This window comes from Monodon monoceros, unplaced genomic scaffold (genome assembly GCF_005190385.1).
Source record: "Monodon monoceros isolate NGI ecotype Baffin Bay Population unplaced genomic scaffold, NGI_Narwhal_1 Super_Scaffold_1, whole genome shotgun sequence".
NCBI classification, from domain to species: Eukaryota; Metazoa; Chordata; class Mammalia; order Artiodactyla; family Monodontidae; genus Monodon; species Monodon monoceros.
Window position 1 is genome coordinate 23083593 of NW_021703765.1, and position 16303 is coordinate 23099895.

The window sequence follows — 16303 nt, forward strand, 5'->3', positions numbered from 1 at the left end:
GAGCCCACGCACCACAACTACTGAAGCCCGCGTGCCTAGAGCCTGTGCTCTGCAACAAGAGAAGCCACCACAATGAGAAGGTCCCACACCACAACGAAGAGTAGCCCCCGCTCGCCGCAACTAGAGAAAGCCTGCACACAGCAATGAAGACCCAACACAGCCAAAAATAAATAAAAATTAAAATAAAAAAAAAAGAATGAACCAGAAGAGTAGAGATCATGAGCCAGTCTTCCAAGGAGCTATCCAGGCTGTTCAAAACCAAGAACAGCAAGGAGATGCTGGGCTTTTTGCTCAGAGCCTGTGAGGAGGTACGAGAACCTCTCCACCAAAAGCTGGATGGTCGAGCCCCACTGAAGGCTCAGGCACACCCTTGGCCTCTGGTCTCCCCACTGGAGGTGAAGAGGGCTGGCTCGTATCATCTTTGGAGTCTCCCTGCGGCCTCTTCCTCCCATAATGGGCCCCCCACCCTCCCAGGCCTCCAGGGTCTGTTTGCCTGAAGCTGAGTCCCTGGGAGATGGTGGGTATCCCTTCTTCCCTCCAGTGACGCCAGACTCCTTCACCAGTGCTCAGCAGCCCCTCCCTGGTTGTAATGTCAGGATGGTGGCACCGTCTGCACGTCCAGCCTTTCCTCCCTCCCCGCCCCCCCCCCTCCACCGGCCCTCTCCTAGTCACTGCTTCTTGTCTGGGGACTTCAGCTTTTGGATCAATGCTCTGCTGAGGCACCTGACCCAGACCTAAGCTCAAGAAAAAATCAGGACTATTTTCTTGTTTGGGTTCATCCTCAAGGGCATTCTCTGAAGTGTCCTCTGATGAGGAATCTGCCAGAATCCTGCATTGACAACTTTTCACCATTAACGTGCTGTAAACATGGATAAAACATGTCACAGATGCTCAGCCTTAGAAAAGAGATCATACGCTATCTCATGCCTCTCTCTCTCTCTCTCTCTCCGTCTCCTTCTTCCTCTCCTTCCCCACCTTCTCTCTCTCCTTCCAGAACCTACTTTCCTGGGGTGGTGGGAGAAACTGTGGGCTCAAGGGAAATGTTCATGTACTCACCATTCACCCCACACCTTACTCACAAAGCCAGGTTTCTGACTAACAGAGTTACCAACCATGTTGCTCACTGAAGCACAGGGAGGGAGACGGCTCACGTACTCACTGTGGGTGTCCAGAGACATCAAAGCAGAGCTCAGGAAATCTGCCTAGGCCGGAATCTGAGACAGGTGGTGGATTTTGCCTTATATAACTGGATGAAATAGGTGAGGGTGAGTGTAAAAAGAGAGAAAGAGAAGAAAGCTCAGGACACAAGAACAGAAACTGGTGAGAGGAGACAGAGCAGGAGAAACTGGAGACCCAGGAAAAGCAGGAACGTGTGGTGTCAGGGGATTTAAGGAAAGAGTGGGGGGTTTTCTCTTGTTAGGAAAAAAGAGGTCAAAAGAATCAAATCTGCCGAGAAAAGTCACACTGGCTCTACAGACGGGCCTTTGGTACCACACTGAGAGCAGTCTTGGCCCAGTGGTAGACGGACAAGCCAGAAAGCAGTGAGTTCAGGCGTGAACACGAGGGGGGAAAGTGGTGGACAGGGCAAGTATAGAAAACACCTTCCAGATGGTGTGAGAAACAGAGTGGCAGGGCATGTGAAGACAGGAGGGAGGCTTTTATTTTTTTGAATGAATGAGACTTGATTGTGTTAAATGCAGGTGGAAAGCAGACTAGCCCAGGGAGAAGGGATAAAGACCTGGGAGAGAGGAGACGTTTAAGGAGATTAGTACGTTGTGAAATTGGGGGTGATGGTGTAGGAGGTGGACAAGAGGAGATCACAGACACAACTTCCACTGTGATCCAGAGAAGGATCAAAGGGTGCAAACAAATAAAGGAAAGTTTGGTGACCAGGAAGGGGAAGAGGCTGCTTCTGATGGTTTCTATTTTTCTTTTCTTTTTCTAAATAGGAGGGCCCTCATCTTTGGGACACAGGCTAGTTCAAGTCAGAGGAGGCATCGTAGGGTGACAGGCTTAGAGTCCCTGGGCAACTGTCTTCCAGGGCAGGTAGTCATCCCTGGGTACGCATCTGATATGGCCTATGAAATAGCTACTTGTTTGCCTCAGAAGAGACTGACTTCAAACCCAGACTGATGAAATGATGCTCTCAGGCTACCAGCTCATGGTGGCCAAAATGTGAGGCTCTGTGGAGACACATGTCCATGGGCGTGGTTGTGCAGCTACCCACCAACCATCAGATTCCTGGGACTCTCCCGACAATACCTGTCTTAGTCCATCTGGACTGCTATAATGCAGTGCCAGAGACTGGATAGCTTATAAATGACAGACATTTATTTCTCAAGGTTCTGAAGGCTGGACGTCCAAATCACAGCATGGTCGGGTGAGGGCCCTTTTCTGGTTTTCTCACTGTACCTCGCATAGTAGAAGGGGCTGGGGAGCTCTCTGAGATCTCTTTTATAAGGGCACTAATCTCGTCCATGAGGGCTCCACCCTCATGACATTAGAGGCCACTTCCCAAAGACCCCATCTGCTAATACCATCACATTGAGGATTAGGCTTCAACATAGGAATTTGGGGGGACACACATTAAGACTATAGCAAAACTCTAAATCCCCCTTCACACAGTGTTGGTACCTCCCTAGTAGTGGTCACCACAGTCCCCCCGGGTCATAACCGTATGTGGCTATATTCAATATCCTTTCCTGTAGGTTCCTGAAGAGTCGGAATCCTAAGTTATTGATCCTTGCTTCCCTATTCAAAGTTGCTCTCTGCATGAAATTGATCTGTTTCTGGCTAAATTCCACAGTCCTGATGCCGACATTTTGGCTCAGCCACCACTCAAAGATGGTCCCCAGACAAGCCCCTCTTCTGGCACTGGCCTGCTTCATATAAGAGAGTTTTAACAAGATGATGCCCAGAGACTTACAAGCCCCCTGCCCCACTCCCAGCAGCCAGATCAGAAAGAATTCCAGATCTTCGACCCTTCCTAGCACAGCTGCCTCCCGACCAAAAGAGAATTGCTGGGAGTTTGTAAAGTCCCAGGCTCACAGCTTTCATTGTCCAGCACATGATTCCTTCTCCTTCCCCCTTATTAATCTGACACCGGCAAGTACTACAAAGACATGGGCTGAATTCCAACCATGTCATCACTGGGGAAACAATAAAATGCCTGACTGACTATAAAGGGTCTAACTGTCACAGAGATAAAGACCAGTCTCCGATCTTCTCCAGCAAGGCGGGGCTCGAAGTACAGCCTGGGAAAGCTTGGTTTTCTCGTGGCAGAAACTGTGAAAACATTTCCTGCTTTGAAGCCCTCGCTGGCTCTTCTGTAGGACAAAATGAGCAAGAGACACAAGGCAGCAGACTGTGCTACCAGCTGGAGGACCCCAAACTGGGCTGAAAGAGCCCCACACCCACATATACCCGTGTGGACCACACCCTGTGGGCCCACGTGTTCTGATTTAGCGAATATCTGGAGGAGGGAAAGTCCAGGTGATTTGTAATCAAAAGTACCATCCCTTACCGCAAGGGCTCTTTCACATTTTTAGCTCACTTGATCCTCAAGACTAGCCCGTGAGGGCCTAAGACAGGTACTCTTATTCCCATTTTAGAGACGTGAAAACTGACACCCAGGTTGTGAAGGGTTTTTGGCTTTTAAGTGGCAGAATCACTCAGGTCTTCTGACTCCTAGTTCACGTTCTTTTCCTGTGAAAGCGCAATACCTCCTTTTTTAGAGAGTGATTATTGTACTGAAAGTTACAAACAGACTCTGAAGATCCTGTAACTTCTTCATCCTCTCAAGCCCAATTGGCAACAAAGCATCAGGGATGGTCTCCTCAATTTGAGATGTGATAACCACTCCTTACAGCGAGCTCTGACCGAGTCACAGAATACGCTCTCGCTGCCTGATCAGAACCAGGGGGTGAAGAAAGCTCTCGCAGAATCTCTGCTCTATCCACCGAGACTCCAAACCAGGCCTTCGTGGGGTAGCGTCTTCATGGCATCAAGGGCAGACAGAGGTTCCTTCAGTGCTTTCTCTGTAGAACAGCGAGATTGCCTTTCCTCCCGATGGGCTGGGTCTGATCTGGCCCTGGATTACCTTGAGAGGTTGGTTACAGCACAGGACAGAATTAGAGGCTGTCCAGGCCAGAGCAGATCCAGTGAGCAGATCCCACAGAGAACGGTCCCAGGAGTTCTGAGACCACCTCATGGGCCTTTGGGTTACTTTCAGGGCAGGTCTGAACAGATCTGGTCCAAATTTCCACTTCCCATTGGAGACCATGTATATGACTTCACGTGAACTTGCCATCACCAAGAACGTGCTTTGATTGTTAGGCTGTCTCACGGCTGTGGTCATCCTGACTCCTCAATTGTGTGGGAAGTGACGTGAGGGTAGGGAAGTGGACAAGTGTTTCCCAGAGCCGTAACCTCCCATTTCTCAGTCCCTCACCCTCCACAGAAGCCCTTCTTCCCTCTCAGGTGCATAACATCCTTCCAGGCTCTTCCTATCAAAACCTAATCTCAAGAAAGGATCTAAAAATTAAGAAGAATCCAAGCCGACTGGAGCTGGAATGACGCCTTGACTTTCCAGATGAGGAGAGTGAGGTTACGTCAGGTACAACTTACCTGCCGTACAGGTAAGGTACAACTCACACCCTCAGAGATCAAGAGAATTCCAGGATCAGTGAGGAGGGAACATCATCTGTGAGTGGTCAGAGCCTTTCACTTACAGCCCCTGTTTACAAAATCATCACTGATGACTCTGCTTCCTTTGGAGACTGTGTGACCTAGTAGGGATAAGACTTAGCACACCCTTGGCACCCACAGACAACAGTTCCAGGAACACAGGTGAGCTACTCTGGGTCCACATACCTGATATGGACATGCTTGAACTTGCACTTAGACATTTATTCCCAAGGCATTGGCTCCAGGTTGACAAGCAGGGAAACCTCAAAGCCCTCAGCTCTTCACCATTTTTCTTGATCACACGAGAGTCACCAGATGCTTTGTGGCTCCAGCACGAGGACAATCACAGTTCACTCCCTTGGGTCTCCAGGCAGTGGCTGGAAGCAGGAGCCCTCATCAGCCATCTCATTCACACAAGCTGGTTCAAGGCACATTTTTTGAGCACCTCCTTTGTGCCAGGCACCGGGATAGGTTCTGGGAACCCCTAGCTACATGGGCTCAGTTCTTGTGCTCCTCACGGTCAAGAGAAGGACACGGGACTTCCCTGGTGGTGCAGTGGTTAAGAATCCACCTGCCAATGCAGGGGACACAGGTTCGAGCCCTGGTCCAGGAAGATCCCACATGCCGTGGAGCAACTAAGCCCGTGAGCCACAACTACTGCGCCTGTGCTCTAGAGCCCGCGGGCCACAACTACTGAGCCTGTATGCCACAACTACTGAAGCCTGCGTGCCTAGAGCCTGTGCTCCGCAACAGGAGAAGCCACCGCAATGAGAAGCCTGCACACCACAACAAAGAGTAGCCCCCGCTCGCTGCAACTAGAGAAAGCCTGGGCGCAGCAACAAAGACCCAATGCAGCCAAAAATAAATAAAATAAATTTATTAAAAAAAAAAAAGAGGAAGACACGTAAGAAACTGACAACCCAGTTCACCACCTGTGTGCTTTGCCAGAGCTCTTCATAGGGCTGGGGCTCTGAGAGAGGAGCAGCCCCTAACCCAGACTGGGATGCGTGGGATGCTGGGGTGGTCAGAGAGGCAGGCATCCACCCGCACAGATAATTTCAGTGAAACTGGGAAAGTGAAACGATAGAGATATATACAAAATCTGTCTTAAAAAGAAGATCTTCCCTACCCTTGCTCCCCTTTCACTTCATTTTATCATCTCCCACCCTTCCAAGCAAAGCTTTTTGAAAGTATCTTCCACTTATTCCCCGCTCCACTGAAACTGCTCTTAAATCACCAGTAACCTCATGATTGATAATCCAACACGCCCATCTTCATCTCATAAACCCCTGTGGTACCTGGTCTCTCGGCCCCTGCCTCCTCCTTTCTCAGTCTCCCTGATCCCACCCTCCTGATGCCTCCCTAGTCCCCCCTTCCAGGTCATCCCCCCCAGTCTGCCCTCCGCACTGTGGCCCTCTCTTTCTAAAACTCTGACCACACTACCCCCTTATTCAAATCCTTCACTGGTTGCACAGTGCCCTCAAGTCAACCTCCAAACTCTTTGGCTTGGAAGGTAAAACCTTCTAGGACCCAGCCACCTGCCTCTCCAGTTCGCCTCTGAAGCCTGTGACCCCAGAAAAGCCCGAAACTCTGTCCCACCAGGTGACTTTGTACATGCTTTTTCCTCTGTCTGTAACCCCCATGTGGTAAACCCTACTCATCCTTAATCTTGTTCAAATGGCACCTCTTCCAGGAAGCCCTCCATTGCTCCTCCTTTCACTCCTTCCCAGACACATTTCTGTAACCCCCTTCAATCTTCCCAGAGCATCCTCTATTCACCATTGGCATGTAACTGATCACTTGGCTATGTACCCCTGCACCCCTAACTAAGTTGTACAGGCCTTGTTGCAGATGGTGCCTTACTGATCTTTGCACGGTGCTTGGCAAAAAAGCTTTCTTTAACAAACATTGATTGATTGTTTGGTTGATTCATTAATTAAGTATAAAACAAGGTCCCCTGTGAAGAAACCACAGTCCAGATGGGAAGGAAAGCCAGTCATGGGTGAGGTGATGGAAGATACTCATGCCAAGAGTAAGCATATTTTCCTGACCACAGAGGACTGGGGAAACTTGGAGGAGGAAGATACTGAGAGAGCTTGAAGGACTGGAGCAGCAGGTTTCCTGGTTGGGAAGCAGGTTAATCAATGCACAAGCCCGGGCTGTGGCTTCACCTACACCTGGTTCATTTCCAGCAGCAGCAACATTGCGGCGAGGATTTGGTGCCAATGGGCACCCAGGGTCCCTTCCACGTAATTAACATGTCTCTGGGGGAGGCCTGAATCCCACAGTCTGGAATGTAGACAAAGAGGATCTGTTCCAGTTATGCTAATTGCTGCCTCTCTCCCACAGAGGATAGGGCGGTGAGAGATTCCAGGAGGCAGCTGAGCAGAGGGGGAATTCCTCAGCTCCTGCAGCCTGGCCCGAACCCAGGGAGGGGCCCCGCCAGCCCTCACCGGGGAAAGCTGGAGGCAGAGCCGCATTCATCTGTCCCATAGGCTGTCTCTGAGACGTGTGATTTGAAGACCAGGCAGCTTCCTAGCCAGGCACCCTAAACCTTAAAACTGCACTTTAGAAACATTGCTTTCCCCTGAAAGCCACTTTTTAATGCAAATGACCCAGGAAGAAGTAGCAAATCAAGTTCCTAACACCTTCCGTATAAGTGGGTGGCTGTTTAGCTTTCCCAAGGGGTCTGGGGACCTGGGAAGGCAGGTGCCTGAGCTGTAGAAGGGACACAGTGAAGACAGGAGGCCCTGGGTCACAGATTCACTTCTGCCACAAATGTACCCCCCCACCCCTGACCGTTGTTGCCCCACGGCCCGGTTCTGTGCTGGCCTTTCCTTCTGCCACCATCCTGGGCTGAAGACCTCGTTAGTCCTCAGGGGTGCCCACCACCCCACTCTAACACCTCCTTCTCTACGGCTTCCTTTGCTCAGAATCAGTGGCCCCCTGAGGCCACTGGCACCTCTGAGTTTACAGCCCTCAGCTCCCTTATTGGGATGCTGGTCCAGGCTTTTGTGTGAGGCATTTCTGGGGGGTAAGAGCACTTGCTGTGCTCTGCAGTGGTCCTCTGACCCCAGCCTGCAACGGAATTACTGCGAGGGCTTGTTGAAACAGATCAGCTACAGAGCTTCTGTACGTCTGAAGTAGAGCCTGAGAATCTGCATCTCTAATGCGTTCCCAGGTGATGCTAATGCCGGTCCAGAGAACCCACTCCGAGAACCACAGCTTTATAACCTTGTGACTCAAACTGTGGTCTGCAGACCAGTATCCCTGGCATCATCTGAGAGCTGGTTAGAAACACTGAACCAGAAGCTGCATTTTAACAAGGTCCTGGGTGACTTGTATGCACATTAAATTTTGAGATCCCTTCCCCAAAGCAGTGTTCTCAAAGTGTGGTGCAGACCACCTGCATCACCATCACCGGGGAGCTTGTTGATAACAAAGGCTCCCCTACGTTCATAGCAGCACTATTTACAATAGCCAAGACATGGATACAACCTAAATGTCCATTGACGGACGAATGGATAAAGAACATGGAATACTACTCAGCCATAAAAAAAGAATGAAATAATGCCATTTGCAGCAACATGGATGGACCTGGAGGTGATCATACTAAGTGAAGTCAGAAGAGAAAGACATACCATATGATATCATTTATATGTGGAATCTAAAATATGACACAAATGAACTTTTCTGTGAAACAGAAACAGACTCACAGACATAGAGAAGAGACTTGCTGTTGCCAAGGGGAAGAAGAGGTGGAGGACGGATGGATTGGGAGTTTGGGATAAGCAGATGCAAACTATTATATGGAGAATGGATAAACAAGGGCCTACTGTATAGCACAGGGAACTCTATTCAATATCCTGTGATAAACCATAATGGAAAAGAATATAAAGAAGAATGTAGAGCACTGGAGCCTACCTGGGCTCTTTGGTGGGGCTAATGGCGGACTCTGGGAGGGCTCACGCCAAGGAGTGCTTCCCAGAACTGCTGCTGCCAGTGTCCTTGTCCCCACAGTGAGCCACAGCCACCCCCCGACTCCGCAGCAGACCCTCCAATACTAGCAGGTCTCAAGATTCTGCCCTCCAGGAAAATCTTGCCATGATTGGATAGGACCCCCAGATAAATATTCAAACCTTCGACCTGTTCACTTCTACGTCCCTGAAAACGAATCACCATTGGAACAAAAGTTAAGAGAATTAAGACAAGAAACACAAGAATGGAACCAACAGTTCTGGGAGAACCAGAATTTGACTTTTCTTAAGGAAAAAGAAAAATTTATTGACTCAAGACTGAAAGCCAAAGGTCTGGAACTGAGAGCTGAGTCAGGTCAAAAAGCAACATTGAATGCAGAAGAAATGGTTGATTTTACAAGGAATTTTTAAGTAAAAATTTTCAGAAGCACATGTATTACAACAGGTAGAAGTCGCTATCAACTTAGTTTTTGCACTTTTAAATAAAATTGACAGATTAAAGTTACTTGCGTGGCAGCCCTAAAGCAGCTTGCACCCCTAGTGCGTAGACAGTGGGTTCTACACGGGGCAACTAATATTATAGAATAAAAGAGACTTCATGCAGTTTGTAGACATTGCTTGGATCCTAATACAGACAAACCACCTATAAAAAGGGACTGGTACAAGCGTAATTTTGCTATTCCCTTCTTCATGGGAAAAGTGGCCCTGGAGAGGATTTGGAACAAGCTTAGACTGAAACGAAAGAAGACCAGCAATTAGAAGCCCACCCTGACCCACCCACCCAGCATCTAAGTTTCCACGAGAAACAGCTGCTTATAGGAGCTCGTTTTACGAGGGCTGTAAGAGCTGTGTGTGCAGGGCAGGCTGGGAGGACGCGGGTCCTGGTGTGCTGTGGCCCACGTGGCTCCATCCTGACTGTGGATTCCAAGCTGGCTCTTGGTCATGGAAGTGATGTTAAATAAAACCCAAGCACTGTGAAAACAAACAAACAAACAAAAAGAATGTATATATATATGTATAACTGAATAACTTAGCTGTACAGCAGAAATTAACACATTATAAATGAACTATACTTCAATAAAATAAATTTGTTACTGTTGTTTGTGGTTTTTTTTTGCGTTATGCGGGCCTCTCACTGTCGTGGCCTCTCCCGTTGCGGAGCACAGGCTCCGGACGCGCAGGCTCAGCGGCCATGGCTCACGGGCTCAGCCTATCCGCGGCATGTGGGATCTTCCCGGACCGGGGCACGAACCCGTGTCCCCTGCATCGGCAGGCGGACTCTCAACCACTGCGCCACCAGGGAAGCCCCAATAAAATAAATTTTTAAAAAAAGTTCCCAGTGCCCCCTTCCTCCTCCAGGCCTCTGGTGATCACTGTGACCCTAAAGTTTAGGAACTTGTGCTTCACAGTCTCCACTTTGGCTACCTGTTAGAATTCCCTGAGGAGCTTGTCCAGTCCGCCCCTCCAGAACAATCAAATCAGATTTGGGGAGTGGGGACCCAGACATGGGCATTTTTAACAGTCCCCAGGTCATGGCAATGTGCATTTAAAGCTGAGACCTTCAGTTTAACACCATCCTCTTCTGATAGCAAATGTTGGAGCATGTACCCCAGGTTACCTTACACCGAGGTTCTCAAACTTGGCTGCAAATCAGAATCCCCAGAAAGTTTTTAACTTTTTATTTTTGAGATGAAATTCACACAACATAAAATACATCATTTGACCATTTTAAAGTGGACAATTCAATGGCTTTTAGAACATTTTAGAACATTCTTCACAATGTTGTACAACGATCACTACCGTCTAGTCCTAAAACATTACCATCACCCTGAAAAGAAAGCCCGTGCCTCCCAATTCCTCCCTCCCCTAGCCCCTGGCAGTCACTAGTCTACTTTCTGTCTTTATGGATTTGCCCATTCTGGACATTTTATGTAAATGGAATCATACAATATGCGGCCTTTAGCTTTTCTCGCTTAGCGCAATGTTTTTGAAGTTCATCTATGCATGTATCAGTACTTCATTCCTTTTTATGGCAAATGATATTTCATTGTATGGATATACCACATTTTATTTATTTATTCATCCGTTGATGGACATTTGGGTCATTTCCACTTTGGGGCTAACGTGAATAATGCTGTTAGGTCCATTAATGTACAGGTTTTTGTGAGAACATATGTCTTCCGTTCTCTTGGGGACATACCTGGGAATGAAATTGCTGGATCATATGGTAACTCCATACTTAACTTTCTGAGGAGCTGCCAAACTGTTTTCCAAAGCAACCGCACCATTTTAGATTCCCATCGGCAGTGGATACATGTTCTGATTTCTCTGCATCTTCACCAACACTTCTTTTCTTTTTTTCTTTTTTACTTTTTATTATAGCTACCTTATCAGGTGTGAAGTTGTATCTCGAGGCTTTGACTTGCCTTTCCCTAATGACTCATGATTTTGCACATCTCTTCATGTACATATTGGCCACTTGTATGTCTTCTCTGGAGAAATATCTCTCCAAATCTTTTGACCATTTTTCAGTTGGTTTATTTGTCTTTTTACTGTTGAGTTGTAAGACCCTGGAAGGCTTCTAAAATCATCCCTACATAAGCCCCCAAACAGCTCAATTGAATCAAAGCACTGGAGTGTACCTGGGCATTGATTATTTCTTAAATTCCCCTAATCTGAAGTTAGGGTTGAAAAGCACTGGTTTACACCACATGGCCAAGCAGAAACAGAGATACCATGCAAGAGCTCTCAGAGTTCATGACCTTATCCGACCACCTGGAGGTGGAGGTGAGTAAGACATGCTGTGTGAGAGCTCTCAGTGTAATAGAGATGCTGGCCCCTAAACAAATAATTACAACACAATGTCTTAAGTGCTCTAATGAAAGGATGTACAACTTGTCAAGGGGACTCCAAGAAAGAGCAGCTCAACTTCCTGCGTGCATTAGTATTGCTAAATGTAGGGTGGTGGTCACTAAGGACTCTCAAAAGGTGGTCCCTACTAGCCATGTTAGCACCCCATGGGAGCTTGATAGAAATGCAGACTCTCAGGCCCCATCCCAGATCTACTGAGTTAGAGCCAAGTTTAACGAGAGTCTCAGGTTGTTCATGTGTCCATTAAAGTTGGAGATACGCTGATCTGAGGTCAATTAAGAAGCATCCAGAAAGCCCAGCCACCTAAAACAAAATAAAACAAAACAAAAAATTCCACTGCAATGAGGTACGGGTTCATTAAATTGTTCCTTAAGGTAACTGACTTCCTTTCTTAAATTGCAACACATTAAATAACTCTTGGTCACACATATCTTAGCATGAATTTGTTTATCAGAAGGTTTTAGCCTAAGCCGTTCTCTTCCTGAAGCTTCTCTACCAGCCAGCTTAATAAGAGACAGGGGGAGGGACTAGATTGGTGTAACGCTGGCACTTGGGCATCAGCACAGTTGAATTGAAGTACAGGGGTGATGGGGAAAGCACAGGATGGCTTCACCATTTCTTTCAAAACCAGTCCTGGCTCAGAGTTTTATACTAGATTTGTAGACGCAAGTGTCTTGCCCTAGCATAACCCAATAAATTAATGTAGCAAGAGCCGGTTTAAAACTTGAGTGAAATGACCCATTTGACTGTGTTCATCCCACTAGACCACACCTGAACTTGATCCCTCAGCAGGTGAAATTGCAGCCTCCATTGACCGTGGGCTTTCCAGAGGCCGAATAATCCATGTTCCAGTCTCATAATGGGTTGTATCTAATTCCCATGTGTCCTCATACATAAAGGTTTCCACATCTTCCCAGAGATGACTCATTTCAGTGTTTGGTGAGCTTTGCTGCTGGAGAAATCTTCACGTTTAACTTATAATGCCACACGCTACAATGGGAGATGACATTTCTCAGGGCAGCTGGTTTCCTGTTCCAGGTTTCCATGTTGGGTACCAAATGAAGGCCTCCCCCTCTCAATCCCTCAGCACCAAGACCTCGAATGAGGCCCCAGAGGAGTACTCTCTGAGGAGTAAGAGATGAGTGAATACACAGTAGTGTTGGTTCTATTAAAACCTTACTTCAAAATTGCTTTGGGCCACCCTCAGAAACACTTCCCAGCTCCAAATCCTAAGACTTAAGCCAAACTCTTTCCTCTCCCTCCTCACTGATTGGGCATTAACAAAGAGGCAGGAATTTCAATACTTGTTCATTCAGCTATTGAATGCCTACTGGCTTCAGCCTCCAGTGTGTCCAGTCCAGGCTCTCTCCTTTACCCCTTGCACTGGCACTCAGCTCTGGTCCCAGGACTATGCCAAGAAGTCCAAAAAAAACTGAGGCTTCCCATCGACAACACCCCAAATCTTACTAATGGTCTCTCCTTACTGGTTTTTAACCATTCTATTGAGATATAGTTAACATACTATTCACCCACTGAAAGTGTACAGTTCAATGATTTTTAGTATTTTCACAGAGTTGCAAAACCATCAGCAAAGTCAATTTTAGAACATTTTCATCGTTTCAGAAAGAAATACTGGGGTCTTCCCTGTGGCGCAGTGGTTAAGAATCCACCTGCCAATGCAGGGGACATGGGTTCGAGCCCTGATCCGGGAAGATCCCACATGCCACGGAGCAACTAAGCCCGTGAGCCACAACTACTGAAGCCCACATGCCTAGAGCCCGTGCTCCGCAACAAGAGAAGCCGCCACAATGAGAAGCCCGCACACCGCAACGAAGAGTAGCCCCCGCTTGCCACAACTAGAGAAAGCCCACGCACAGCAACAAAGACCCAACACAGCCAACAATAAATTAATTAATTTTAAAAAATGTAACCCTGTATCACCCCCTCACCCCTAAGTTCCTCAGCCCAAGGCAACCAATAATCAACTTTCTGTTTCTATAGATTTGCCTATTCTGGACATTTCCATATAGATTCTACTCTATTCCATACAGATGGATTCATACAAATGTGGTCTTTTGGACTGACTTCTTTATCTTAGCATAATGTTTTCAAAATTCATCCATATTGTAGTGTGTATCAGACCTTAATTCATTTTTATGACTGAATGATATTGCATTGTATAGATATCCTCTTTTTGTTCAACTATCCTTCAGTTGACAGACATTTAGATTGTTTCCACTTTGGGCTATTACATATAATGCTACTATGAACATTTGTGTACAAAAAATTGCCTTTTGCTTTCTTAAAGGACCAGAAAAAAATAAGAATCCTGCTGGTCACCCCAACATTTTGAGTGGAAAGAAGCTGATACAGGGAGAGAAGACATCAGGGTACATTCCTCTGGTCCATTTACTAAGTCAAAAATCTCAAGTTGGGTGTCACTGAGCTGTGAGATCTTGGCTAATCCACTTGCTTTTTCTTTCCTTCATTTTCCCACTTTAATTAACGGATTTAATTTCTCTTTCCTAAGGAAATTGGAAGACCATTAATTAAGTCATTATTAGAGTATCGACTTATTATGCATGAGAGACTTATTCCAGAACAAGGTAAGGGAAAATTGACATCATGATGGATAACACAGGAGAATTCAGATGTTACATTCACAGATGTTCCAAACCTTCCTGCCTGCCACTGTGGTGGCCAGACCCACTGCACCAGCATCTTCCCCTGGCCTTCATGACACTCCTTTATAGTGTTAGCTGATTTATATCTTCATGGAATTTGTTCAAACCCACCAGTAGGCATTGGGAAGTTATGTACACATCTGCAAGCTGGGCTGGTCCAACTTCCACCAGGAAGTTCAAACTCTGCCAGCATCAGCCGAGTGTTCTTCCAGAGTCTCTCATTCATGGAATAACCTGCACATCTTTAGAGCTCAGGTGAATCTTGTGAATACCAGGTGACCACCCTTCCTGCTTTACATAGATTAGGACAGGCTCCTCGACACCTCTAGGCTGGCTTACCTCCTAGACAGAATATTCATCTTTTGTGTTTCCTTTCTCCCAATAATTACCAGCCTTCTGATAAGCACATCATAGCAGATGCAGGCTTTTCCTGAGTCTTCCTTCCTTGCCAGTCACCTCTGGTCATCTTTCCCCATTTCTCTTCTTTATTCCCACACACCCACATCACCTGTGCACAGTCTTTTAGCTTACCTTTTCCTAAATGTTGAAATTGGCTTGGGCCCAATAAGATTTGCACCATTGTGAACTGAATTCTGGTAGAATACTAATTCCTTGATGGAAAACTGTCTGAATGACTGTATAAAATTATACTTTTAAAAAATATTCAGTTCATGGACTTCCCTGGCGGTCCAGTGGTTAAGACTCAGGGCTTTCACCACCGAGGGTCCAGGTTCGATCCCTGGTCAGGGAACTAAGATTCTGCAAGCTGCATGGTGAGGCCAAAAGTAAATAAACAAATAATATAAAATAAAAAATACTCAGTTCAAGTCCTTTTCAACAAAATTCCATGGACTTCAGCCTCAGTAAAATATGTAGATGATTACGGACAGTAAATCAAATGAAGAGAATAGGCCATTGGTTATTCACCATATTGTGCAAACCCTGGGGCACACTTCCTAGACGATGGTGCCCCTATAATCCAAACTTCTTACAGATTAAGGTGGATAGATGCAGGATGTCCTCTGATTTCCTGGGGCTCTTGGCATTCTGAGAAGCAGGGGATGTCTCCTGGGAGGAAGCCACCCAAGAAGGTAGCAATCACCAGGTTCCCTCAGCTCCTGTTCTCCTGGCAGAGAGGAGCGTTCCTGCACCCCTGCCATGGAACAGGAGTGGCCGGGCCAGATGGAGGAGGACCAGGTGGAGTCAGCACTCCCAGGCAGGCTGCCAGCCCTGAGCAGAGCCTAGGAGCAGGCCGTAAGGAACGAAGCCAGGGGCTTCCCTGGTGGCGCAGTGGTTGAGAGTCCGCCTGCCGATGCAGGGGACTATGGGTTCGTGCCCCGGTCCGGGAAGATCCCACATGCCGCGGAGCGGCTGGGCCCGTGAGCCATGGCCGCTGAGCCTGCGCGTCCGGAGCCTGTGATCTGCAGCGGGAGAGGCCACAACAGTGAGAGGCCCGCGTACCGCAAAAAAAAAAAAAAAGAAAAAAGAACGAAGCCAGGAGACAGAATGTGAGACTTCTCCAGAGTGTCCACGGATGTGGTCTGTGGTGACCACATGGGGAGCGGCGGCAGCGCCTGGGATCCAGCCTTCAGCACTGCCACGTTCCTGGCGATGCTGTTTATGAGGCCGCCACTCAGGCACTGAACTGCTTGTTTTTATAAGGGATACTCTGATGGGCTAATTAAGATGGAGAAGACATACCTCCCAACTCAGGTGAGCTCAGGGGAGCACAGTGCTGCCCCCGACTGCCTCACAAGGAGGGAGGGGATGCTGACTGCAGGAATTTGTCTGCTGAGGGAAGTATCCACGCTGGGTGCTGCCCCCTCATCAACCTGTCCCTCTCAGCCTGGACCTTTCCACTGAGTAAGTGTTGGAGAAATATTTTAAATATGCAGTGCAGTTCATTATCCTTCTTACCTCCAGACTCAATAGAACCGAGTGATTAAAAACCGCAGATTTGGAGTCAGAGGCCTGGACTCAAATCCCACTTATTGTTCTGACCTGTGACAACTCAGCCTCTCCAAGCCTCGGGTTCCATGTTTGAAACAAAAGGAAAACTCATCTCATAGCAGCGGAGTGAGGATT

At 47.5% G+C, this 16303-nt stretch overlaps 1 protein-coding gene across 1 annotated transcript; it reads left to right on the forward strand.

The window, feature by feature from the left end:
* The first annotated feature begins 218 nt into the window (after positions 1-218).
* Positions 219-9422, forward strand: LOC114892632 (apoptogenic protein 1, mitochondrial-like). The gene is given in 4 exon segments (XM_029217786.1): positions 219-308; positions 8757-9051; positions 9054-9108; positions 9317-9422. Coding segments are annotated over 4 exon segments (546 nt in total).
* The last annotated feature ends 6881 nt before the right edge of the window (positions 9423-16303 follow it).